Here is a 25,984-nt window from a genome sequence, read left to right as displayed (position 1 = left end):
TGGTTACTGTCTCCTGTATATATTTTCGCGCTCTGCGCAATAAACTCAGTTGGAAGTTAGCACTCACGTCTTTCGTCTCCTTCTTGTCTCTGTGTCGTCGTTATGTTATCGCGCTATAACTATCGTCGTGCAGCGTGAAGTCACGAAAAAATTCAAACTGTAGCCAGACATCAAGCTGCTGTTAATGTCAGTAGGTGCACCACGAGAAAAACGATTTTAAAGGGACTTACAACATGAAATAAGATAACTATAGTGATGAAAAACTTGTTCGTCATATTGACTCAAGTCTACATGATTTTCTCACGAGGTGGATTTATATTTGTTTTTTCATCAAAAAACACAAAAAAATGATGCGTAGCGTGCCTCTGGTGGCAAAAACATAAATGATCCGATGTACCTGGCTATGTGACCATTAAATGCTGTATGCGGTCAACTTTTTTTTTTGCATGTTACTATTAAAATATTGTCTCTTTATAGAGTTTATAGCTAGATAAAATTTTTAGAGCATCCCAGATTTTGCTACCTGCACTTAGAAATGATGTGGACTACTACACGTCACGGCCGTGCACATGCGTAGCGATGCTTTTGAATACTTGGTATTGGCTCTATATCGGGAGAGTAACAAAGCCACGACAAGCCACTATGACACAGGCAACTTTGGGTGCACACACAACTCACTACAAATACAGGAAAGGTGTATAATGCCACATCTCATTTTACCAGCCGGTGGTAATATAGCAATATAATGGAAAAGCTCAAAATAAAGGTAAATAGACATAGTTGCAAGAACTCCTGCAAAAGCAGAACAACAGTTTTCATAAATTGCAAGAAGGGCTGGTGGCATCGCTATCAATTTTCAGCGTCACTGGAGAAAAGGTACATCTGTGCAGAGCCTTTCCGATTGAAAAATGCTGCTTGTAAAATAACTACGGACTTTTAGGATCAACTACTGCAGCCACAAACATTACGAAGGATGAGCTTTCTGTCTTGCAAAAAAAAAAAAAAAAAAAAAAAGGCTGAGAAAAATCTGTCAGTCCCTTTATTATCAAAACAAAATATCTTACTAGCATTTGCTAACCCTTATTCAGAGCCATATCTGTATAGAGGAGATTTGTATGGGAGTGTAAACACACTTCTGAAAAATGGCTTCTGTACCCCATAAAAAAGATTGGGAAATGTGCTGGCATTAGTCGTTTCTTTTTCTGCCCCTTTTAATTAATCAGTCTTGCAAAGTCTACAAGCCCCCTATAGCACATTTGATTGATATGTGGGGTTTAACGTCCCAAAAAACATATGCTAATGAAAGAAGCCGTAGTGGAGAGCTCCGGAAATTTAGACCACCTGGGGTTCTTTAACGTGCACCCAAATCTGAGCACACGGGCCTACGACATTTCCGCCTCCACCGGAAATGCAGCCGGCGCAGCCGGGAATCGATCCAGCAATCTGCGGGTCCGCAGCCGAGTACCTTAGCCACTAGACCACCGTGGCAGGGCCCCCTATAGCAGCAGTTAACTGCCGCATGTAGAGGCACAGAACAGGGCACGTGCACGTGGAAATGCGTATAATGTTTCCCTCTCCTGTGGTGCACGCTATATCATACCAGAAGATGTCTTGAAAGGCCAACTCTAGCGATTTTTTTGCTATGTCTAGACAATGATGTTTTCATGTTGCTGAGAGACTCTTGTCCCGCGCCCAATAGCTGAAATGTTCAACAAATTCGAAAATAACTTAATTAGCGAAAAACCGCAATATCAAAACCCGACCAAGTGCACTTTTAAATGCGACGCAATCCTCTGCCCGAACCAGCCCGATTTCACATAATGCCCGCCAGATGGCACTACCTGTCCACGCCATCCGCAGCGATCGGCTAAAATGCTTACGCTGTTATGATGAACATAAGGCGAATCGTGTATGGCCCACAATGCAGCACCACTTGCCACCTATGATCCACAGCAACATGAACAAAATGCTATCATATAGATACGTTTCGAAGGACATTTCCCCTTCTTTACCAAAAGTCTCCCAACTGAATCGTTTCGCGAATTTCTCTAGGTAGCACATAACCTTTGTTTCATCTTAAGATGGATTGACAACAACATCTGACGCTGTCTCTTGCCATCTCTTTCATAAGCATGCCAGAGAATGAAAATCCCAGCACAGAGGTGCCCAATGCAGGGGTGGACCCTTTAAAAAAACTTCCAGTTGAATTAGCTGGTACCTGCACAGTAAATAAGGCACACAACAACCAAAGGTGTCATTGCTTTTGTTGTGCCTTATTCCGAGAACGGGGTAAAATTTTTTAAAGCAATATCTCACGCAGAAGAATAGTGCCACACATGTCTGTCACGGCACTATATTTTACTGGCAAAATTTCTCAGTATTAGATTTCAATAATGCGAGATAATTAGTAAAAAAAAGAATTCCCATTTCTACCTGCTTATGCAAAAGCACAATGCCAAAAAAAAAAAAAAAAAGACAGTGAAGAGCTCTCACTGACAAGGATGCAATACTGAGGAATCTTGAGAGGCAATTCTGTAACTACATCACACCCTAGGCTATGGTGCATGTTTTTTTAAATCTTGATACGAATTATATCGTGAATTTTTATTTTGATAGCAGAATTTAGGTGTAGCCATGAAATTTCGAGGCTATAATAAGCCTGTTGTGGGTTTACTCTGTATTCAAGGACACTCTACCAGAAGGGTCAGGCACAGGAAACGTTTAGAATATACGTTAATTCACTTTCAAGGTGCACCCAAGTGCTCATTCTCCTTATTGAGACCTATCAATAGCACATCCAACTCTGACGTAGCTCTATGGAAAGGGCAACGAAAGTTTCAGTGATGTCAAACCAGATCTGTAGTAATGGCAAATGACCTCCAGACCTCTTCGCCCTCCTTAAGGTACATGCCTGTAAAGCATCAGTTGCTAAATCACTCATGGCTGCTGCTGAAAGCCACAGCAACTGTCAGAGTGCTCATTTTTTTGCTGTTGCTTGGGTGTCGTAGCTTTCTGGGGCCACCTGTCCAAGCCACCTACACTGCTTCGTCGCTGCTCAACTCGGTGGCCACAAACCAAAAGTTATCCACATAAATAAGGTAATATCAAATTATTTGTAGAGAATAAATGAAACTTAGTACATGTATCATGCTTCCTAGAGCTTCAAAAAATGCTTGAAGCAAACAACACACAAGCCACAAATTTCTTGGCACCATTACTGACAGAGCCCGGGCATGCACTCTAATCTGGCATGGCCAGATAGTTTTGTTGCCACAGGGAGCATCTAATGTGTAGCGACGTGCTTAAAATATTGGAAAGCACCATTTTTAGCGCTTACTTTACAAGATTGACAATTTACAATACGCACTTGACAGATAGACACATATTGCCTTCCTTATCAGCGTCTAGAGTACTGTTTTTTTTTTTTTTCAGTTTCTACAACACCAACTGGCCCAATATTGTTTCTTCTGTACCCACGAAAATCCATGTACACTGGCTTTAGTAGCTTATGATTATTTTTTTTTCTGCCGCCATAAAGGTTTTTTTATATTTGCCTACCACAAAAGTATAGGTGAACATGCAAGCAATGCAAAATCGATCTGAGCATTGAGCATGCACAAAAGAAGCCGTAACTGAAGGTTACTTTATGTGAAATGCAATAATAAACACTTCACAAATTGCAGACCGCAGAATTTGCTGTTTGATCATCATTTGAGGAATAGCACAGCCAAAGTATAGAGTGCTAGTATGCTTCATTACATTTTTCTTACATGTGAACTTGCCCCGCCGCGGTGTTCTAGTTGCTAAAGTACTCGGCTGCTGACCCGCAGGTTGCTGGATCGAACCCCGGCTGCGGTGGCTGCATTTTTGATGTAGGTGAAAATGCTGTAGGCCCGTGTGCTCAGAGTTGGGTGCATGTTGAACCCCCAGGTGGTCGAAATTTCTGGAAGCCTCCCCTACGGCGACTCTCGTAATCATATTGTGGTTTCGGGACGTTGAACCCCACAAATCTATCTATCTACATGTGAACTTCATTGCACAAACTTCACTTCAATGTGGTCTGGCTTAACAGGCCAGGCTAACTTTGATCACCCTTGCAATGTTTCATGAAGACCGAATATAATAAAATCCTATACATAGCGTGCACGTGCCTCATGCAGTGCCCCTTCCCACTTCCACAATGCCCCAATGACATGCCCGGGTAACTACCGACTCCATCACTGTCCGCTGCCATATTGTTTCCTCGTGCTTACGCCCGTTAAGTTTTCCCTCACGATGCAAGTTTGAGCAATTATCAGCTGCTGGTGAGGCAAGTTGATTTAGCAGTCCACAAAGAGGGAGCAGAGTGCCGAGGTGTTCTTTTTGCCGAAAGTTATTACCTGAAATCGAGTCCGCACATTGCGATATTCCAAAAAGCACCGGCGTGTTTCGCTGGCACGCATTACCAAAAACAACTTGAAGAACCCAGATGATATTTGCGTCTTCAGATGTAACTTCATTATGGGTAAGTGCTATATCTAAGCGCGTATCTGCAAACGGAGATAGCTTATCGAGATTACTGTACATACAAACTTGCCCGCAAGCACTGTGTGCACAATCAGCGTGTCAGGGATTAAAATCGTGATGACTATTGCAGGAAGTCAGGTATTACATTGAAACAAACTGAAAATGGATGTAAAACAATCTTTGATCACTCGCGGTTTGAAGCACAGCCGATCGGTTCGAGAAGTGAGGGTCAGGTTTTTTGAACACTGGTCGATTGATTCCCATCATTTTCAAGGACATGACTGTCCATTAGCTCACAACAAGAAAAGTAATATACCGTGGCACGCACCACGTGAAGTCTCTACCCCCCACACAATTCTTTCTTCGACTGTTTACACAAACTGCAATGAAAGAGCCTCAACATCATCACTGTTTAAAACTCTTGGAGAGCCTCCCTACATGAGTTACTTTGGTGGCATGGACAGCAGCAATATGTTAAAGTTATTATTATAGGGCCAGTCAACAGGCTCTGTCATTTTTTTTTTCCACCACCCAAACAAGCTTGGTAATTCGTAGAGTAGACCGCAGCGATTACGTTTTGTCTAAACCAGGTCTCAACAAACAGTAGTGAAGTCAAAGACAGTTCCTGTTCCCACCCAGAGCTACGACATAGTTATTCAATCATACGAGTTGCAAAACTCTCCATAGGCTCCATGCACCGAAATCTGGACACGTCACTGGCCCAGTTTTTGGGAGTGAGCAGATTTTCGCGCCACCTACTGATGAGCACACCCACTATTAAACGCATTATTTGTGTTTTGTGTTGCTGCTCCCAGATGGCGTGACAGTCCGAAAAACTCCAAAAAAATCTGGCCAACTTTATGTCCGGGTTACGCAGTTTAGCTGCAAATCGTTGCCGGCAGCAAATCGAGCGACTGGGCTGCAGAGAAGTATCGGCATCGGGTAAACGGTAAACAATCGGACATCGCAGCAAGCGAAAGTGTGTTGCGACTGATCGAGTGCACCGACGATGCTAATTGCCTACGTCTTGTCGCGTAGCTGAAGTGGACGGAGTCCTGACGACAGGCTACGCCTTCCCCTCCCTCTGAAGGAGATGGGTGGAGAGGCTGCGCAAAAATTTGAAACCAGCTGAAAGCGGTGTTCTAGCCCCTGTAACTTGCTTAATATAGCACGTATTCGCAAAATTCTTATGGCAGCACGTTGACGAATTAAAAGTGCACATATTTCTCTTTACAAGAACATCTGAAAATTGGCTTTGTTTACTGGCCCTTTGATATTATATATCTTGTAAACTTGCTATACCTCTGCCCGATGGCTCATTTTTTATGGGAGTTGCTGCGTTTCACTCATCCACTGTTGAAACTGCGGCTCGAGAGACTTTAGCCTTTCACTCGTTCTTGGGCCACGCAATGTGCCGTGAAAGCGAGATAATGTGCCCTCGTTGGTCGTGGCGAGAGCCGGTGTACGCAGTGGCTGGTATATTTGTCCCGTATCTTTTTCTGGTCTTGTATCGAGTGAACAAGCGAGGCCTTCCTGATCCGATGAGTTCGTTAAAGTACAACAACAAAAAACCCGCACGGCTTTTCTTTTGACATCACGCACAGCAATAGATGACGAGTCCTCAACAAACAGGACTGCAGCACGCGAACTGCTATAGGTAACCAGGAACCCAGGCACGGCGGGAGAGGGCGAAAATGGCAGAATCGACATTACATGAACACTGTGTATAATGGCTGACAAGCTGTATTCTATGGGTGCATAAGAAAGCCCACCAGGGTCAACAGTGAAGAACAGCAACTTAATGCGCACCTCTCCCCCATGTTGAAAACTGAAAAGCTGAGCCAGGTTAACAAGTTTTTCTTCCCCTCTAGTCAGCCATGCAATCAGGCAGTAGCCCTAGCTTTCAGGCAGTGCACGATTACCCATTATTTATACTGCTGGTAATATTCGTCAAGTTCAAAGGCTGAGGAAAGCCAAGATGACTGGTGGCTTTGTGTGCACTATTTTTCTCGCATGCTAAAATTTGGAGGTCACATTATCAGTGTTTTGGCAACTTGACATGCTCCTTGCATCTGTCTGCACTACTCATCATGGGATCATTACAACAGCGAGTGTTTGTAATCATCAAAAGAAATTTGTTCATGCCGTACTCTATACACAGCCAATTATACAACGAATCTCATGATCATGCAAGTGTCAAACACATTTCAATTGCTATGACTGCTGCTAAACCGAAACTTTATATCTTTTTCACAATTAGCACAGGGTCCTCCAGGGTGACTGAAGTTTAGTGTAAGGAAATTTCTGCACATTTATGGGTACCTCGTGGTGTTGGCTGCATAGAAAAACAGTAACCAAAACTACCTTTATGCTTGGCTACACGGTATCTTTACACATCACAAGCATTCAGATAACAAAGTTCGTGAAGTCTCGAAAAATTATTCATATGCGAGTTTTAACGTCGCAAAACCACCATATGATTATGAGAGATGTCGTAGTGGAGGGCTCTGTAAATTTCGACCACCTGGGGTTCTCTAACGCAGGCCCAAATACGAGCACAGGAGCCTACAGCATTATTGCTTCTATCGAAATTGCAGCCACCGCAGCCGGCATTCGATACCGCGACTTGCGGGTCAGCAGACGAGCACCTTAGCCACTAGACCACCGTGGCGGGGCTGTCTTGAAAAATTCTTTGCAAGCAAACTTGTGTTACACCAGCCATACTAACTTCCTGCCAATTTTGCTGAGGGTCCTTCCTCTTGATCAGCTAAAACATTCTCCTACACTTACATTGTTCTTGCACTATTACTTCTGAAGCACGAGTCTAGCAAGCACATAGCAGTGGTGGGAATGCCTTCCAATATTTTGGAGCAGCCACTGGAGCAGCCACTGGAGCAGGCAAAATCTGCTTTTGGAGCAGCATCCTTTGTGTTCGGAGCCCACACGGGCTTTTTCATGATACACACAGAAGAAGAAAATGTAGCTTTAATTTAGCTTAATGTTATCTCAGTTTACATAATCATTTATATAGAAGCAGCAAGCCCACAAAATAAGTACAAAAAAACAAGCCGGATTCTATACAGAAGCAGAAACATAAAACAGTGAAGGATATTGCACCAACTAGCTGGCTGCAGCATGAAGTTCTGGCAGCGCGCGCACACTCACATGGGCGTGCGCACGGGAGGCAGAGAGGGGGGTGCAAAGCCAGCCCCATACATCAACATGATAGGGTGGGGAGGGGGCGCTGCGACGAAACTTCACCCCCCCTTTCCCCGAAGAAGAACCTTGCGCAAGTCTAGGTACCCCCCCCCCCCCCCCCATGCTCGAAGCTTGTTACAGTATTAAAACCTCATTAATACCTGCATACGTGCAGAGAACGCGGCTAACCACGTACTATACACGAAGTATGCATTATTCACTAAGTTACAATTCTTCACGTGCGCCATCGCCACTGAAGAAGCAATAAATACAGTGCCACACCAAATATTGCCTAAAGTGCCCACCACAAACCCATTTCTCGCTATACCAATTTTCAGAAATGAGTGGCACTCTCGCACTATCTCACACAGCCGTCCGACGGTACGCGGTGGTGACATCAAGGAGCATTTCGAAACTACTCCAGAGTCCAGGATACGCAGCCGACACAACGACTGGCATAGGGAAGAAAATGACATAAGCCAACGCCACCTAAAGACACTTCAAAGTACAGGTGGTGTTGCATAAGCAGCTGTCCACGATAAATGCACACGGCAATCTGCTACTTAGCGAAAATGGACAGCTTTTTTGAGACGCGGTAAAATCACAGGGGTGTCTATTGTCTAGTTGCATGCAGCGCTTCGCCTACTTGGCGTGCACACCGTGCCAGCCACTTGCGCCCACTCCGCAAATGCAGAAGCACAAGTGAACAAGATGGCAACCATCTCGTAATTTCGCTCACGATTACTTCCGGCTTCACAAACACCTTGCGGCACAGCACTGGCGCAAATTGAGACAAAAAAGACCATTTTGGGGCAGCATGGTGCAGCAATTTCCAGTTGGCGCAGGTTTCCCACAACTGACATACGACATACAAAAAAATGAGTACACATTCATGTCACAGAAAAGTGAATCAAGTAATTCACAAAAGTAGCCCTAAATTGAATTCAACATAACAGGTATTTCAACAAATGTGTTCAAAATTCTCAAAAACCAGATAATGCCATCCTTGCCCTCTTGGCGGTTAGTTATCTTAAAAGGGCCCTGAAACACCTTTTCAACTAACCACGGAATGAATTCACTGGACGAGCTTATTGCCTCACGTTCAATGCTGAAAACATTTTAAGAATCCGTCCAGTGTGGCAGTGTGTGTGGAGTTACAAAGGTTAGTCGCATGCTGCAATTGCATGCGCTCTTCTTTCGTCTCGAAAGATCTGAAAGCTAAGCAGGGAGGGTTGGCAGGGCCACAGAAAAACGCCATACGCGCCTCGTGGCCTTGAGCACTTTCTCTTTTCTTTTTTCCTTCAAATGCGCGGATTTTTTAGTGCGGTCATATGTGCACGCATGGACAAGTAGCGGCCTCCCACAGCGATCTCTGTAACGAGCGAGCGTGCCATGTTCGAATCAGCCAATGGCTCGCTCACCTTCTCAAGGCTAAAAATGCACTTCCCGCGAGATGGCACACACAAAAGCTTAACCGTAACCTTTGCAAAAGTTACCTTATCTCAACCGGCAAATCGAGGACCACTGCCGCACCCTTGACCGTCAGCAGTGGGACAAAGTGTGCAACTCAGTAGACAGTCAAATGAGAAATGGGGCCAAATGGAACTTGTTAAAACATCTACTAGGTGACATCATCTACTAGGTGACAAGCCATCCAAAGCGTCTGAACAACTCGCTATAGACAGACTGGTGCACAAACTCAAATCCTCAGGTAGCACAGACAATCAGATCATTGATGAGCTAGCAGCACATTACTTGTGCATCGACCCTAGCTCGCTTACCGACTACCCACCTGCCCCGGACGCGATGAAGGAGGATTCTCTCGGAGGCCCCTTCTCGAGAATTGAGGTAAAGGCAGTCCTAACTGACCTCAATTGCTGTTCGGCCCAGGGCCCCGACGGCATACAGAACAAACTTCTTAAAAATTTTGAAGAAGCGACATCGAATTCCTCACGGAACACCTTAACAAAATCTGGGAAACAGGCCACGTGCCTTCCGAATGGCGCGAGGTGTCCGTCATACTAATCCCCAAGCCGGGCAAACTCCTAGCCATAAGCACACTTCGCTTAATCTTGCTCACGTCCTGTGTGGGTAAAGTGGCTGAGCATGTCGTTTTCAAAACGAGTTGCCAAATTCATCGAGGAGAGACATATACTACCATTCAACCAAATCGACTTCCGTCTATGTCCACACAGGACGTCATTATGATGCTAAAACAGGAGCTTCTGGACAAAGTCACGAGAGCCATCTTAGCACTCGATCTTGAGAAAGCGTTCAACCGAGTAAAGCCCTCACATTCTTGCCTCTACTACGGAGGCGGGACTAGGAGCACGCTTTTATAACTATGTTAGCTCATTTCATTGGGACAGGAAAGCTACCTTGCAGCTAGGCTCATTGGGCTCACAGTAATTCAACCTAGGGTCGAGAGGCACACCCCAAGGGGCTATAATCTCTCCGCTCCTATTCAATCTATCCATGCGCGCACTTTCGCGGCAACTTTCACAAATCACTGGCATCGGACATGCCTTCTATGCCGATGATATTACAATCTGGAGTATGGGGGGGGCAATGACGGGAACATCGAAGAAAGACTGCAAGATGCAGCTAACACGGTACAAGCGTTTCTACGGAAGGCTGGTCTCTCCCTACCGGCAGAAAAATCGAAGTTATTACTTTATCGCCCCAAATACAAGGCACGGAAAGACGTTTACTCTGAAATCAACCTTCATACGGCATATGGTTCACACATCCCAACAATAAAGCAGGTACGAATTTCGGGCATAATTATAGAAGCGAATGGTAGCAATGCCACCAGCGCGACATTCATCTCGAAAAAAGACAAAGCAATGGCAAAACTCATCAATAGAATGGCCAACGAACGTGGTGGACTGTCCGAGGAGAATCTCCGAAGACTTTTCCACGCGTTTCTTATGAGCCACATCAACTACGTAGCCCACGACCACCTTTGGCAGAAAAGGGACGAGTACAGTCTAGACGTAATCATTTGTCGGTGCGTTAAACAGGTCCTTGGGATACCAGGAAACACCCGCATCGCAAAGCTCAATGAGCTAGGTATGCACAACACCTTTAAGGATATTGTCGAAGCACAGAAATTATCCCAGCTTGTAAGGCTGTCTTCCACAGAGGCTGCGTGACGATTATTGGCACACCTTGGGCTCAATTCTCCCGTTACCCAACAACGGCAGTGCCAGCTCCTCAAAGAGTTATGCGCTAAAGTCAAAGTATCCCCGATACCCAGAAACATGTACTCCGCGCATAATGTGGGGAGAAGGCGGGCACGGGAGCGAGCCCTACTCAGTACTGCCGCCGCTATGGAGGATCACATAGCCTTCGCAGATGCAGCGCAGTATGGAATCTCTGATCACTTTGTGTCGATTGTCTCCACACTTAAAGGTAACCATTTGTCGTCACTGAAGTAGTTACACGCGAACGCCGATAGCACTGAACAGGTTGCGGTAGCACTAGCTCTCGCTATCACCATGTGCACAGCTATCTACACAAACTTGCGAGCAACTGCCCGAGCATTCATGACGAGTTCGGTATGCCATGAAGCTGATCGAGTTCTCTCTGCGGCTAGTTTTACAGACAAAAAGCACATTATCTGGTTCCCGGCACACGTTGGCTGAACTGTCCATGTAACCATCGAGCCTACGTCTTTCAGGCCAGTAGCTGAACACCAGACCCATGGTGGCCTGACGACAGATTACTTAATGCCAACGAGTTGGTGAACTCTCGGGCAAGAGGTCTAACATTCCACGCCAAGATCGGAGGCAGAGATCAGGCTTTGGTATTACCAAGATTAACTGTTCAAGAAATTTGTAAGCACTACCAATTGGAACAGCAGGGATTCCTCCACCCGCATCCAACTTTAAACAGAGCTCAGTCTATCATGTTACGTCAACAGCAGACTGAGACATACGTTTCTCCCCTTAGGTGCTCTAAACATTGTCACGGGCTAAGTATGCCTGAGGATGACGACGACGAAGTGCTGAACGGGAACGTGCTCGAACTGCAGCAGCGTCGTACGCATTAGCTCGCCAGTATATTCGCCAGTACGCATTTGCTCATTAGTGTATACTTTATTCCCCGTAACATCATTGGTGGAAGGTGCGGGGTACCACTCGCTATACAGCCCAACGAGCTGGATCTTCGCAGCGGACGGAGCATTGCAGCTACCACGATGACTGACCAGGCTACTCAATGTCAACAAGATCCGTCAGCCCCGCAGCCGATCGTTGTGGTGCAACCTCGTGACCCAGGTCCATTCAACGACACAAATGGCATAGACGTCGATGACTGGCTGGTTCAATATGAGCGCGTCAGCAGCAGCAACCATTGGGGTCCAACGCTTATGTTCGCGAACATCATCTTCTACTTGCATGGCACGGCAAAACTCTGGTACGAGACACATCAAGAAGAGTTGACTAGCTGGGACGTCTGTAAGCAGAAATTGCGCTATCTATTTGGGAAACCCATCGGACGTCAAGTGGCCGCAAAGAAAGAGCTTGCGACTTGTGCCCAGACATCCACAGAGCCGTACATCGCGTACATCCAGGACGTGTTGGCTTTGTGCCGCAAGGTTGACAAGGACATGCTCGGCGAGGACAAAGTCGGACACATCCTGAAAGGAATTGCGGATGACGCCTTCAATTTTCTCCTGTGCAAAGACTGCTCGACGGTGGAGTCGGTCATCGAAGCATGTCGTCGCTTCGAACAGGCAAAAAGTAGGCGCATAGTTCACCGATTTGACCGCCTTCCCAACACGGCGGCTACGTCCTCTTGCGAAGATTTGCCCACACTACACCAACCACCAGCGCCAGAAAACGTCACCAGAGTCCGTCGGGAACTCGAGGCTATGGCTCCCGCTATGTCTAGCATCAGCGCGCCAGGACACAACCTCGATGCTGTTTCAATGATACAGGCCGTGGTTCGCCAAGAGATCGCGAATATGGGCATTTCGCCAACTCATCAAAATGCCCCTGCTACTTCCAGCTCGGCTCCAGTCGTTGCGGCTGCCACTCCGAAGCGCATGTTCGCGCCACGACGAAACCCAGCTGAATGGCGCACTCATGATGATCGGCCCACATGTTTCACGTGCCATCGGATAGGACACATCGCGCGCCATTGCCGCAGCCGTTGGACCTCATCACCTCGACCAAGCTTCTATGATTGGCGGCCTCGCTCTGAACGTGCACATTATGCCCCGTCCTACCGTGCTGAGACAGGTGCAGAGCATAATCCAGAACGTCGGACCAGCCGCTCGCCATCACCCGTGCGTCGTCAGTCCCGCTCGCCCCAACCCCGCCGTTATCGGTCTCCCTACGACCGTCGCTCGGAAAACTAGCCGGTGCAGCCCCCGGAGGTGACGCTGCATACACGACTCGGACTGCAAATCCTGATTACTCCCGACCAGTGGTGCAACCTCCTTATAATTCTCGTTGATGGTTTACCTATAACTGCTAAAAGATATGTGTGTGTAGCCACCGACCATAGAGGGAAAATTACAGCCTGCGCTTCAATAGATCAGGCGTCGACAACACAAGCAGAAGAAGTTGCCATAGCACTCGCAATAAAAAAGGGATGGACGCGAAAAGCTCCATTAACAATCATTTCAGATTCGCAAAAAGCTTGCAGAAACTATCTAAAGGGCAAAATTGGAGCACAAGCGCTCCGTATATTGATTGGGACAAGATGGGACCCCACAGTGAAATACGTACAGGCTGTGACTTGGGCACCGGGGCACGAGGGCGTGACAGGGAACCTGCGCGCGGATGAGGCGGCTCGAGGCTTCACAAATCACCGAGCCACTCAAGCCAATGCGAGTGATGACCCTACACCCCTGGACCCTTGCTTCGCAACAATTTTAAAGTACTTTAGAGAAAATAGGCAGCTGTATCCACGTCCTCACAGCAAGCTCAGCGCTGCGGAGGCAACAGCGCTAAGAAAAATACAGACTAACACTTACATAAATCTGCACACTCTTCACCTGATCTACCCCACGGCGTACAGAGATATGTGCCCGTGGTGTGGAGCCACCCCAACACTCTTTCACATCACGTGGGAGTGTGCAGAGCACGACGAAGAGCACGACACCACTGGCACGTGGGAGGAATGGGAGGCGCTGCTGTCTAGCCCAGCTCTAGTAGATCAGCTGCGACTGATCCAAAGAGCTGAACGGATGGCTCGCGCCAGTGGGGCCCTGGAATAGGGGCACCACCCTGCCGGACAGACTTCGCTCTCCACCCCGTATATTCTTCGGGGCACTGGAGTTCAAGCCTGTCTGGATTATGTATATAATAAAGTTTTCTACTACACTTACTACTACTACTACTACTACTACTACTACTACTACTACTATAACTGCTCTTATTGATACCGGTGCACAAATATCTGTGATGAGCTCAGACCTCCGCCGCCGCGTCCAAAAAGTTCCGACGCCTGCGATTGCACCTACCGTTCGTACAGCGGATGGGAGTACTCCTGCTGTGCTTGGAATGTGCACTGCGCGATTAACAATTTCTGAGCATCAAACTTCAGTTCTATTCGCTGTATTGGAAAATTGCCCTCATGACCTCATCCTTGGACTCTACTTTCTTACTTCACACGCTGCGCTCATTGACTGTTCCAAAGGTCTTCTTCGGCTCGAACTACCATCCTTTTCGGAGACCGTCTCTACCAGCCCACCTCGTCTACGCTGTCGATTTCCTTAGACTTCCGCCGCAAGCCGCAGTCCAAGTCCAACTCTCGCCATATCCTGCATTACCCGATGGTGATTATGTTGCTGCCCCGATTTCTGACGTCGCCAGGACACGCAATGTTGCACTCCCCAACACGGTGGTTACCGTTAAGGACAACCAAACTTCGTTTCCCGCCCTCAATTTCGGCCTCTCAGCGCAAGTTATTCCTCGCGGCATGTCACTTGCACATCTTACACCACTGGTCGACCACACAGTTTCCACTCTAACCACCGATTCGCCACCCGATTTTTCATCAACGTCGTTCTCGTCACGTTCCTGTTCCGACCTTTTCAAGCCAATGCTATCTGACAAGCTCACCTCTGAACAAGTCTCTGCTTTCTGCCGTGTGCTTGCTTCTTATCAGAACATCTTTGACTTCGGCGACCGTAATTTGGGCCAGACATCTGTGGTGACCCATTGCATCGACACCGGCGACGCTCGACCCATTCGCCGACGACCCTACCGTGTGTCAGCCCCGGAGCGTGCTATTATACAGCGAGAAGTCGATAAAATGCTTGATAAGGGCATAATCGAACCCTCATCTAGTCCCTGGTCCTCACCCATTGTACTTGTTAAAAAGAAGGACAATAGCTGGAGATTCTGTGTTGATTACCGCCATCTCAACCATATTACCAAGAAAGATATCTATCCCCTACCGCGCGTAGATGATGCACTCGATTGCTTGCACGGTGCCAAATATTTCTCTTCAATAGACCTTCGCTCAGGCTACTGGCAGATCGCTGTGGACGACAAAGACAGAGAGAAGACAGCCTTCGTGACTCCTGATGGACTTTATCAGTTCAAGATGATGCCTTTTAAATTATGCAATGCCCCCGCGACATTTGAGCGCATGATGAACTCTCTCCTTTGAGGCATGAAGTGGACCATCTGCCTCTGCTATCTTGACGACGTTATTGTTTTTTTCGACTACTTTCGACGACCATCTTACCCGTCTGTCCGCAGTGCTTGATGTTTTTCGAGGTGCCAACTTGCAACTGAACTCGTCCAAATGCCGCTTTGGCCAACGCCAAATCTGCGTACTCGGCCATCTTGTTAACCCTGCGGGCGTTCAACCAGACCCTGCGAAAGTCCGAGCAGTTCGCGACTTCCCCGCACCCCGCTCAGCCAAGGACGTCCGAAGTTTTCTGGGACTGTGCTCCTATTTCCGTCGTTTTGTCGAGAAGTTTGCTGAAGTAGCCCGTCCTCTAACCTGCCTCCTCAAAACGGATGTCGCATTCACCTGGGGCCAACAGCAAGCAAACGCCTTCTCGTTGCTCGTTGACATTCTCACCAATCCACCAGTCCTAGCACACTTCGACCCATCTGCCGCCACGGAGCTTCGTACCGACGCCAGTGGCCACGGCATAGGCGCAGTGCTCGCGCAGCGGCAACAAGGCATGCACCGCGTCGTCGCGTATGCAAGCCGACTGTTGTCGCGCTCGGAACAAAATTATTCCATCACAGAACGCGAGTGCTTAGCTCGCGTCTGGGCCATTGCGAAATTCCGACCGTACCTGTATGGCCGACCATTCTCAGTTATTACCGACCACCATGCGCTTTTCTGGCTCTCCTCACTCAAGGACCCTACGGGACGCCTTGGTCGCTGCGCTTACAAGAGTACACTTTTTCCGTATCCTATAAATCCGGACAACTTCACAAGGATGCCGACTGCTTGTCCCGTTACCCAGTCGATCCCCCTGACACGAGGGAAGATGAGCAAGAGGACCTCGTTCTTTCAATTACCGACTTCACCGACATAGCTGCTGAACAACGCCGCGACCCCTCTTTGCGTGCTATTATCAATGGTCTGCACTCTCCCCACCCTAACCACTCCTTACAACTGTTCGTTCTTCACAACGACATCTTGCACCGCTACAACACCCGCCCTGATGGTGCCGAGCTTTTACTCGTTCCTGTGCATCTTCGCTCGGACGTTTTGGCCCAGCTGCATGATGCCCCCTCCGCTGGACACCTAGAGGTGTCACGCACGTATGACCGCATTCGCCGCCGATTCTTATGGCCTGGCCTCTACCGTTCTGTGCAACAGTACGTTGCAGCATGCGACCTCTGCCAGCGCCGCAAGACACCTGCTCTGAGACCTGCTGGTACCCTCCAGCCCATTGAAGTACCAGATGAGCCATTTTTCCGAGTCGGCCTCGATCTTCTAGGACCCTTTCCCGTGTCGGCCACCGGTAATAAGTGGATTGCTATTGCTACCGACTACGCAACGCGGTATGCCGTTACACGCGCCCTCCCCACCAGCTGCGCTACTCATGTAGCAGATTTCCTTCTTCATGACATCATTCTGCGTCATGGTGCTCCTCGTCAGTTGATCACCGACCGCGGCAGCTGTTTTCTATCTAAAGTAGTCGACGAGCTCCTGCGATCCTGCTTTACCCACCACAAGTTCACTACAGCGTACCATTTGCAAACCAACGACCTCACGGAACGCCTCAACCGTACCTTGACGAATATGTTAGCGATGTACGTCTCCAAGGATCACAAAGATTGGGACATCCACTTACCTTTCGTTACCTTCGCATACAACAGTTCAGGTCATGATACAGCTGGATTTTCCCCTTTTTACCTACTGTTCGGTTATGACCCGCCTTTGCCCATGGACACCATGCTCCAATCTGACGCCCCCTCATCGACTGCTTATGCTCGTGATGCCCTGGCCCGAGCTGACATCGCCCGCGAAGTCGCCCGGGATTGTTTATGTGCCTCGCAGCTTAACCAAAAGAGTGCTTACGATCGCCGGCACCGCGACGTACAGTACTCTCCGGGGTCACTCGTCTTGCTGTGGTTACCATCACGTCGTGTTGGTTTCAGCGAAAAACTAATGTCCCATTACGTTGGCCCCTACTGCGTCATACGCAAGGTCACCAGCGTGACCTATGAGATAGCTCCACTCCATACCACGTCAGTACCAGCTTCAGTCCCGACCGATATAGTGCACGTCTCACGGCTTAAACCATACTTCTCACGCCCCGAGAATTGATCGCACCGGGACGGTGCTTCTGCCGCCGGCGGGTAATGTCACGGGCTAAGTAGATGCCTGAGGATGACGACGACGAAGTGCTGAACGGGAACGTGCTCGGACTGCAGCAGCGTCGTACGCATTAGCTCGCCAGTATATTCGTCAGTACGCATTTGCTCACCAGTGTATACTTTATTCCCCGTAACAATATGAACAGTATACTGCCAGGTTGCCCTCGCTGCGACAACCCTCATTGCACTTTGCAACACATGCTGTGGCAATGTCCTGCCCTGCACAAGAGCTCCGGGTCTCCCTCAACCAATGCGCGAAAAGGACTGTTTAGGTACATTCATTTCGAATGAGAGTTTTACCATGAAATGCTTGACATAGGAGCTTTAACTGCAGTTTAATTCAACGCAATGATAGTAATTCCCATCCTAGTTGATTTTTCATATTGGTACAACTGTCATTTTTTCAGCAATGGCTTAGGACAAATCTTGCAGCTCTATTCTGTATTTTTTTCATGTTTGTCACTTGAAGACATATGCCAAGGGATCTCACGCGGCACAATCGTATTCAGGCATAGGGTGAATGTATGCTGAATACACCGTTGATTGTAAACATGCCAGCGCCTGTCTCAAGCTTCACTGTATAAGGTATAGAAATTTGGCGGCCTTTACCATCACTGAATCAACACGAGCACTCGTTGAGTGGCTTTCCATGGTTCTTCATTTGTTCTCTACTTGCCAGCGGCGCACAGAAAAACCTGCTGTTCCTTTGCCACCGCAACACTCAGGCTTTTAGGACTGTTAAGTTCCTCCAGGACACTAAACAGCTGTCTTCAGAAGACTGTCGCCGCGTCCTCAGCCATAGATGCCACTCTTATTTTCTTATACCATCTTTAATTCTCTCTCCTCATTTCCCTGCAGACGTGCTTCCACTTAGGGCTGCAAAAATAGCGCCTTTTGCACTCCTCATGCTCTTCTTCCATTCGCTTGCAGCATGCCAGCTCTGTGGCGTATGGTGGCTAGCGAGTGTCATTTAACTGCGGTTAGCGGTTGCTTTGCGGAAGTTTCTAGAACTAGAGGACCTCGTTGAACCTCATGATGTTTGGAAATATTAATACCGACTTTTTTACACTAATAAAGGTTTCAAGCTGTGCTTGAAAACAAAGTTTGCGCTCAAATAGGCGCTTATTTGGAATATAGGCATTTATAGGCATTTAGGCACAAACACCAAAAATAGGCATTTATATTCACTATAAAAGACCTTCTTAACCTATAATTCATGCTCATGTATCAAAATGGCACGATACAAACGCAAGAAACAAAATAGGCATTTGCCTACAATCCAGTCTCTAGTCAAGACACAGGAGAATTGAAGTCCCTCACACAAAGGACCAATCGCAGCTTTGAGGTATAGGAAACGCAGCCTCTAGTAATTATTGTGGCATAATGAAATTCTACCAAATTCAACAGCGAAACCAAAGTGGAAGCACCAAAGAGCACAACAAGCAGGCAACCAGAATGACATCATTGTTTAAGGAAACTGCTACAAATGCGTCACTCTTCCACATTCACTAACATAAGTACACCATGCGTGCTATAATTGCTAGTGCAACCCACCCACCCACATAACAAAGTGGGTTGATGATTGACATAATGGCACTCTCTTATTGTGGACATCCCACAGTTGCATTCTTTTATTTTTTACTGCCAAATTTGGTTGAATTTCATTACTTCACAGTTTTCACTAAAGGCCACTTTTTCCAAAATCTGAAAATGGCAATGGGCTGATCACATGAATGACTTCAAATTTCTTACTTGATATAACCACCAAACTGTACAAATCACAATCTTAATTTAGCTTTCTTAATTACTACCCCAAACAATGTCTTTAGGGATCTTACCTGCCTGCAGCTACAGAAGTAATTGTGAAGACATCGAAAAAATATTGCGTTTCCCTATTTTCAAAAATTTTGAATACATTTTTTTGAAACATACAGTATATTCCAGCTCAGAAAAAGAGTCAATTCAATCAAATACATGCAACTGTGCTCTGCACAGCACCATTTTGCTTTTAATTCCAAAGAACTTGAAATCCCACATAGTGTGCACCAAACATGTGCAACATACAAAGCAAATAACAAGAGACATTCTCAGTTCCATGTATGTTGCATTAACACATTCAACTGGATAAGCTGTCTCATACCACCGTGGTAGAACAATTCAGAACACTGCAAATTCAGGCAAAGTTACACATGCGTACACACAATGCAAAGCAATGACAATATTGAACCACATGATATTTACAGAGTTACCAGGCACTTGCTCAGCAAATACATCGTCTTTTTCAATGTCAAAATTTAGAATAACTAACTACTTTTAATATGTGTATATTTTTTGTCATTTGACTTTTTGATTACTGCGACCCTCTGCGGCAGCGCGAAGAGCCTAGGTGTTCTGTGGAAGAGCGGAGTTATTACTGCCACCTCTAAAGCAAGAGGAAAACATTCTGCACACTAATTTGTCACCAACACAGCAGTAGAAGGCTCTGACAACCTCACAACATTCTTCTGCTGGTAACTTCCACAATTTACAGCTCACAGTAACAAATGCTGCGATTAACTGCATTTTTACAAATCAAGTAAAAAGGACAGTATCAGGCCGAGTATGAACGCATGTTCCCAACAGTAATTCCTCAAATAATTCAACAGGAGCCTTATGAATGAGGCGGGGGGGGGGGGGGTGATTTTGGGCTCGCAAACTCTCGACACACACTACCTCATGAAACCAACAATGAAGCTTCTATGTTTTGACTGCAGGATCCTTACCATATTCACTTAATTTCTTGTCATCTTGCAGCACTCGTCCACAGAAGATAAGACGCTGCTTGTCTGCAGTGATGTTCTGAAATAATGTTACATCAATTTAAAAGGACGCGAGTATGGAGTTCCGAAGTTTTAGAAAAACAAGTCACCTCTACTTACCACTGATGATGCTATTTTCTCTTTGAAGTTTTTGACGGTGATCTAAGGAAACAAACGTTTGAAGGAGTCTTTCAATCAAATTCATGCTATAAATGACAAGCAATGATTGTTTGCATGTCAATTCGTAAAGCCACGTGACTGATCAATACGTTAAGACGCACACTTCTGCAACGCTTAAAAGTGGCGACATGAATACAGCATGATATACTGCAAAGCGTAACATGTTAACGAAGTTTGTACCATGCCCAATGAACGAAACAAGCACTTACATCATCAGGTACAGAGTAATTTCGATTCTGGGAGTCCAGCGTTTTCACCGTGACTTCCAACATCTGAAAAAAAAAAGTTTTAGAAAATCAGAACAACCTGTACTCAAAGTAGTAGAGAACACAGTCACAATCTGATTGCTAAAACACTGAAAAAGCGAAATAAGTGTCGAATGATGCCTGAAACGCGAAAGTAAGGCCTGGCTGAGTAACAAAAAAAAAAAAAAAAAACCACGCGTCCCTTCAAACGAAAAATCGTCTAGCTGACAATGACCACGAAAATAAAACGATATAGCGTCGGCGAGACATCGCCTAGAATAAGTGCAAAGAAAAGAAGACTAACTTAAGGACCTTTTCTTTTGTTCGCGTTCTCGGTACACGAACGCTAACATGAAAATAATTGCTAAGTGCGTTTGGCGGCAGCCCACCAGCTAAACAGGCGAATTCTACTCATGTAAGTTATACAGCGCTTGCAGATACAGTCAAAAGAAGAAAGTATACTTGCAATTTTATCGGCTGCCTGTGCCGAGTCCAGAGATGAACGGAGCGCAACTGAGACGCTGAGAACGAGCAGAACGAGCGCACAACCGTCGTCGTCGTCTGTGAGAGCAGTAATGACTCCGCCAACTCCGCTGAGTCCGCTCTTCCACAGAACACCGAGACTCTTCGCGCTTCCGCAGAGGGTCGCAGTAATCGAAAAGTCAAATGACAAATAATATACACATATTAAAAGCTGAAAACAAATTCTACTAATAAAAATCTTACAAAACAACACTTACAATTACGTTTTACAAGAGAATTCGACTTAAAATGCGTATTTGTTATGGAGATATTTGTGCACGAGATGGAAGACGGCGCCCTCTTACATGTGTGTTTCTAATTAGCGCGTTCGCCGTACACGAGTAGGCTCGTGCAAGTTGGTTTCTGAGACGTTCCAGCGTTTCGTGGCAGCGTTATTCTCGAATTGTGCAAAGGTTTGGACTCGTACCATGTCTGAAACGGACTGGGACACTGTCACCTACCTGCGAAAGAAGCCTATGAAGGCTAGTCAGCTGCGCTCTCAACAGGTTTGTCTCAAACGCGCCTCCGTTTCGGACTTCGGTTTAAGGCACGTTCGAGTGACGCGTAAAATGCCTTGCGCGTTCCTGTTCTCTTTCTACAGGTGATAAACGCAGCGCAAAGGCAGGGAGTCCCAATCGAGACTACGAAAAAATGTGAGTGGGACTTCGATGTTGTGATATTAGCCAGAATATTTCCGCGTATTTTTGTGAAATGGGAAGCACTAATGATGGGGATCTCGCGCGTTCGATGTTAACGTATTAGGCATGGAATTAAGGGTGATGAGTAAACGTTTTGGTAAATTATGCAATCAATCCATTAGCATGAAATACTATTTCTCTTTTTCTTTAATGTGGTACCTACCAGTATTGCTCGTGTTTTACATTATTTATTCTTTTGGTTGCTTCGCATGGTTCAGTCAATGCTGCAACGAATAAGAAGACAGTCACCACCCTAAATACTGCTAAGCTTGATCGAGAGACGGAGGAGTTGCATCATGACCGCATTGGCCTGGACGTGGGAAGACTCATTCAACAAGGCAGGCAGGCCAAGAACATGACACAGAAGGAACTGGCCACCGTAAGTCGGCACTGTGGCTATGTCCAACATGTTGCGCACCGTAAGCTATGCACAACCTGTTAATGCTAATCGACGCACTCGACAATGTGGTTAAAAATTGGCTAGATAAAAATACGGAAATTAGCGAAATTTCTTAAGTTTCAGGTGGTTGTGGTCGTGTCTGCATGCGCATGCTGATTTTTTTTTTCTTTACTGAGCAGAAACGCGCGGTACTTTTACTGCTATTGAAGGTTTAGCTGATATTGCGCTAGTTAATGCTCTATGCAGCTTTAAAGTGATTAAATTTAGCATTATACAAGCTATTACACAGAGCTAGTAAGCATGACATTCCTGTCTGCTCAGATTTGGGTGCACGTTAAAGAACCCCAGGCGGTCGAAATTTCCGGAGCCCTCCACTACGGTGTCTCTCGATCATATGGTGGTTTTGGGACGTTAAACCCCCTCATATCAAGCATCACATTGTCAACATAGTTGTATATTATACGAGCCGCAAAAAAAATGAAGTCCTTTGATCGTGTTATCATTTTACAATTTAGTCTCTCGACATATATTTTGTAATCATCATTTGTGGCACATAAATGAGTATAAAATTCGCATGCCGTATATGTGACCATGTTAAACGATGACTGAGCAGTATTCAGAGTTAAAGACGTAGTAATTCGCTAATGGTCCATATGGCAGAGCATATGGTCCATATGTGTGTCACGATGGCTTTAAGCAACATTTTCATGGTTTGTGCTTGCTATTTCAAGCTCGAAGTGTCTTGCTTTCAGAAAATCAATGAGAAGCCTCAAGTGATTAATGATTACGAAGCTGGTCGTGCCATACCAAACCAGCAGGTCCTGGCAAAAATTGAAAGAGTTATTGGTAAGTTGCCGACCAGTTTGCTAAATCTTTGTTTATATAGTTTATAGAGAAAATATATTGCAGTTGATTGTGTGGCTATGTTAAGGTCTATGCAAATGCTGCCATCAAATGAAATACTTTTATACGAATCTTTGTGACAAACATGCTGGATGCTTTTGTAGATAAGCTGAAATATAAGATATCAATATAAGTGATTGTTCTTTCTGTTGCGTTACTTAACACAAAACTTATATTAAGGTATAATATAAAGGAATATTTGTGAAAAAACAGATTTATTGAGCACTGCATAGAACGTTTCTAATGTGCGCTCTCAACATGAAAGAAAAAAAAAAGATAAATATGGTGGAATATACAAAATTTCTTCTCAAGACTTTTATTAGAAAAATATTAGGGGACAATTAGAATTATTTAGCTCAAAGAGCATATGAGATGCCATGCTTTTTTTTTTTTTTTTTGCAAGTGAAACCTGCACTACTCTATCAGGTTACACAGATATACTTTTTCCATTTGCAATGATATAACTAAGAAGCTTAAGTTTTCTATTTGGTCATGGGTATTCTAAGCAATTTATGCTAAATTAGTACCACAGGAAAAAAATTCACACACCAAAAAGTGACACTGAACATGACACCAATACTTCCTAAAGTATGCCTTCAAAGCACGCAATAAGACATTTTAATTTTAAGCTGTAAGCTTCCAAAAAGCCTTCACATTTTATTGTCAGTTCTAACAAAACTGGTGCAACCATTTCTGGTAAAACAAAGAATTTGCTAAAGTTGGTCTTCAAGGCTGGGCAAAACAGGTTATACATATAGGTAGCATTGTCTAGTAGTCAAGTTTCCTGTCCTGATAGCACTTTTTGTATCTCATCTTCATGAAGTGGTAGGACTTGTTCTGAATGTAGTTTTGAAACCTCGACAATGCCTAAACAGATCAGCAAGCAAGTGAAATTTGTCATCACTGTGGCCTTGATGATTTCTCAAGAACCATATTCCTTGGCATAAGGCTGTTTATACAGGACACTGGTTTTTCTTGTGACATATTGCTTCAATGCACAACACTTCTCTCGAGGTGATGGCCAGGTACTCTTTCTGGGCTGAACATTACTTCCTGCTGGCTGAAAATGTATTCACCATTTACTGTTGAGGCACTACGAATATTAGACATAATAGTGCTAGCATCCTAATGACATTTCAGCTAGCTTAAAAAATCTGTGCCAAAAAGCAAAATGTTTGATCAACACCTGATGATAGTGACTCGATCTATGGTTTTTAGTCATTCAAAATATATTTTCGTGATTTGGCAGCATCCTCAGAGTCACTTATTCTAGAAACAGCAGAAAAATCACTTGTGGACACAACAGAACCATTGAAATAACATTTCCAAGAGCGTATTGCTATTATGTTGTCAGCAGTTTGTGCAAACGAACCTAGTGAACTGCTTTTTTGAGTCGCTGTGAAAAGTCATTGCCGTTCGAGAAAAAAAAAAAAAACTCACAGGAAACGAAACAGAATATGTGTTGAAACAGTGTTTACAGAATGTGCTAAATGGCGCATGTTGTTGGTACGAGTGCCCATATTTTAAAATTCTTGCTTGATGCGTTCAGTTCACCAGTGACCCATATTCTCTGGGCACGGTGAGGAAAGAGCTAACCTCGCTGACAGGAATAGGCCTTACACGGTGGGGAATACGTTAACTATGCTGGAGGATGCGCAGGCGCTGTAATGCGAGATCACGTGAGGAAGGAGAGGTCTGAACACCCTTACCATTGAGAGGTGAGACAGTTTTAGGAAGCCCACAGGAAATAGGGCAGTGCCATGAAACCTGATATTAAAGAAAAAGAGCCGAGGAAGAAGCTGTGGCAAGTTTTGTTAGTAGTTCATTGAGTTGTGTGCTATCAAAGATCTTGGATTCTATGCTGTGTAAATAGTGTGGTCTTTTTCCATGTTCTCAGAAACTCTTCATCATGGCCTTAAAAGTTCTGAAAAACCCTTCATTTGTGAGATAGGCCATGTCACTCACTGATTGCCATAATAGTGATCTATATGGTCCTAGCCGGTACTACTGCAAAATTAATTAGAAAGCATTCTAAGTATATTTGTGTTTTATTGTTCTTGTATTCCAGGCATGAAGCTTCGAGGAAAGGAAAAAGGCATGCCACTGGGTGTCGAGAAGAAAAAGTAGCTCCAACAGCTTAAGCAGCAAGAAATCTTCTTCACATTCTTGCTGCAAGTGACCTAGCTGGATAGATTTTCAGGGGGCTTTTTACTTTCGCACAAGCATCGTCGTCTGTCGTTTTCTTCAGTGTTGTTAATAGGCTCCTAGAAGTTTGCGTGGGCCCAGTGTGATTTAACCTTTTTCATGGCAGCGCCAAGACCACTGAAAATACAGTCCAGCAGAGGAAATTATAGCTTTGCAATATCGCACATGCACTCTGTGTGTTTTTTGGCGACTTCAGCTTTGTTGGAAGCAGCATTTGTGTCTTCAGAGCTTGAAGAACTGTGTGTCTGTGTCTTCAAATAAAGTGTTTGTTTCACTATTTTTGTGCTATATTTGCGTTGAAAAGGCTCTTTTTGAAAAGGAATTCCAGTTTTAAAAAAAAGTCATCTCCCCATTTCTTAGGGCAGCTACCTACTTTTCAGTATCTGGCTCATTTAATTTTCTTTATTTTGGGGGAAGCATATAGTCATACCTGCCAACCCTCCATGATGTTTAAGAATGTTGCATCAACTGTTCTTTAAACTGCAGTCTGGCCACAAAAAAGTTCGTATTGCATTCAAAG

At 45.5% G+C, this 25,984-nt stretch overlaps 2 protein-coding genes across 5 annotated transcripts in view; one reads left to right on the top strand and one right to left on the bottom strand.

Annotated features, from left to right (window-relative positions):
• LOC119187843 (large proline-rich protein BAG6) overlaps positions 1-21,349 on the bottom strand; it is a 233,953-nt gene extending 212,604 nt beyond the window's left edge. For 3 of the 4 annotated variants that reach the window (XM_037435932.2, XM_075878767.1, XM_037435933.2), the window contains exons 1-4: positions 21,203-21,336; positions 20,701-20,763; positions 20,432-20,473; positions 20,276-20,351 (exon numbers count right to left, since the gene is read on the bottom strand). In XM_037435932.2, coding sequence (XP_037291829.1) covers positions 20,276-20,351; positions 20,432-20,473; positions 20,701-20,763 — 181 coding nt within the window. In that variant the 5' untranslated portion in view covers positions 21,203-21,336. Of the gene's footprint in view, positions 1-20,275; positions 20,352-20,431; positions 20,474-20,700; positions 20,764-21,202 lie in introns of all 4 variants that reach the window. The other variant, XM_037435931.2, reaches the window with a different exon arrangement.
• Positions 21,350-21,573: 224 nt separating this feature from the next.
• On the top strand, positions 21,574-25,741 carry mbf1 (multiprotein bridging factor 1). Its single transcript, XM_037435929.2, has 5 exons — positions 21,574-21,764; positions 21,860-21,911; positions 22,175-22,335; positions 23,109-23,202; positions 25,328-25,741. The coding sequence occupies exons 1-5, from the start codon at positions 21,687-21,689 to the stop codon at positions 25,384-25,386; spliced, it is 444 nt and encodes a 147-aa protein (XP_037291826.1). The 5' UTR covers positions 21,574-21,686; the 3' UTR covers positions 25,387-25,741.
• The last annotated feature ends 243 nt before the right edge of the window (positions 25,742-25,984 follow it).

This window comes from Rhipicephalus microplus, chromosome X (genome assembly GCF_043290135.1).
Source record: "Rhipicephalus microplus isolate Deutch F79 chromosome X, USDA_Rmic, whole genome shotgun sequence".
Lineage (NCBI taxonomy): Eukaryota > Metazoa > Arthropoda > Arachnida > Ixodida > Ixodidae > Rhipicephalus > Rhipicephalus microplus.
This window is presented reverse-complemented; position numbering and strand designations above follow the sequence as displayed.

Bases quoted from the DNA above. Each gene is read 5' to 3' on its own strand.
- mbf1 (XM_037435929.2), top strand. From the start codon at position 21,687: ATGTCTGAAACGGACTGGGACACTGTCACCTACCTGCGAAAGAAGCCT. The intron at 21,912-22,174 runs GTGAGTGGGACT...CGCATGGTTCAG, and splicing joins AATCGAGACTACGAAAAAAT to TCAATGCTGCAACGAATAAG. The intron at 22,336-23,108 runs GTAAGTCGGCAC...TCTTGCTTTCAG, and splicing joins CACAGAAGGAACTGGCCACC to AAAATCAATGAGAAGCCTCA.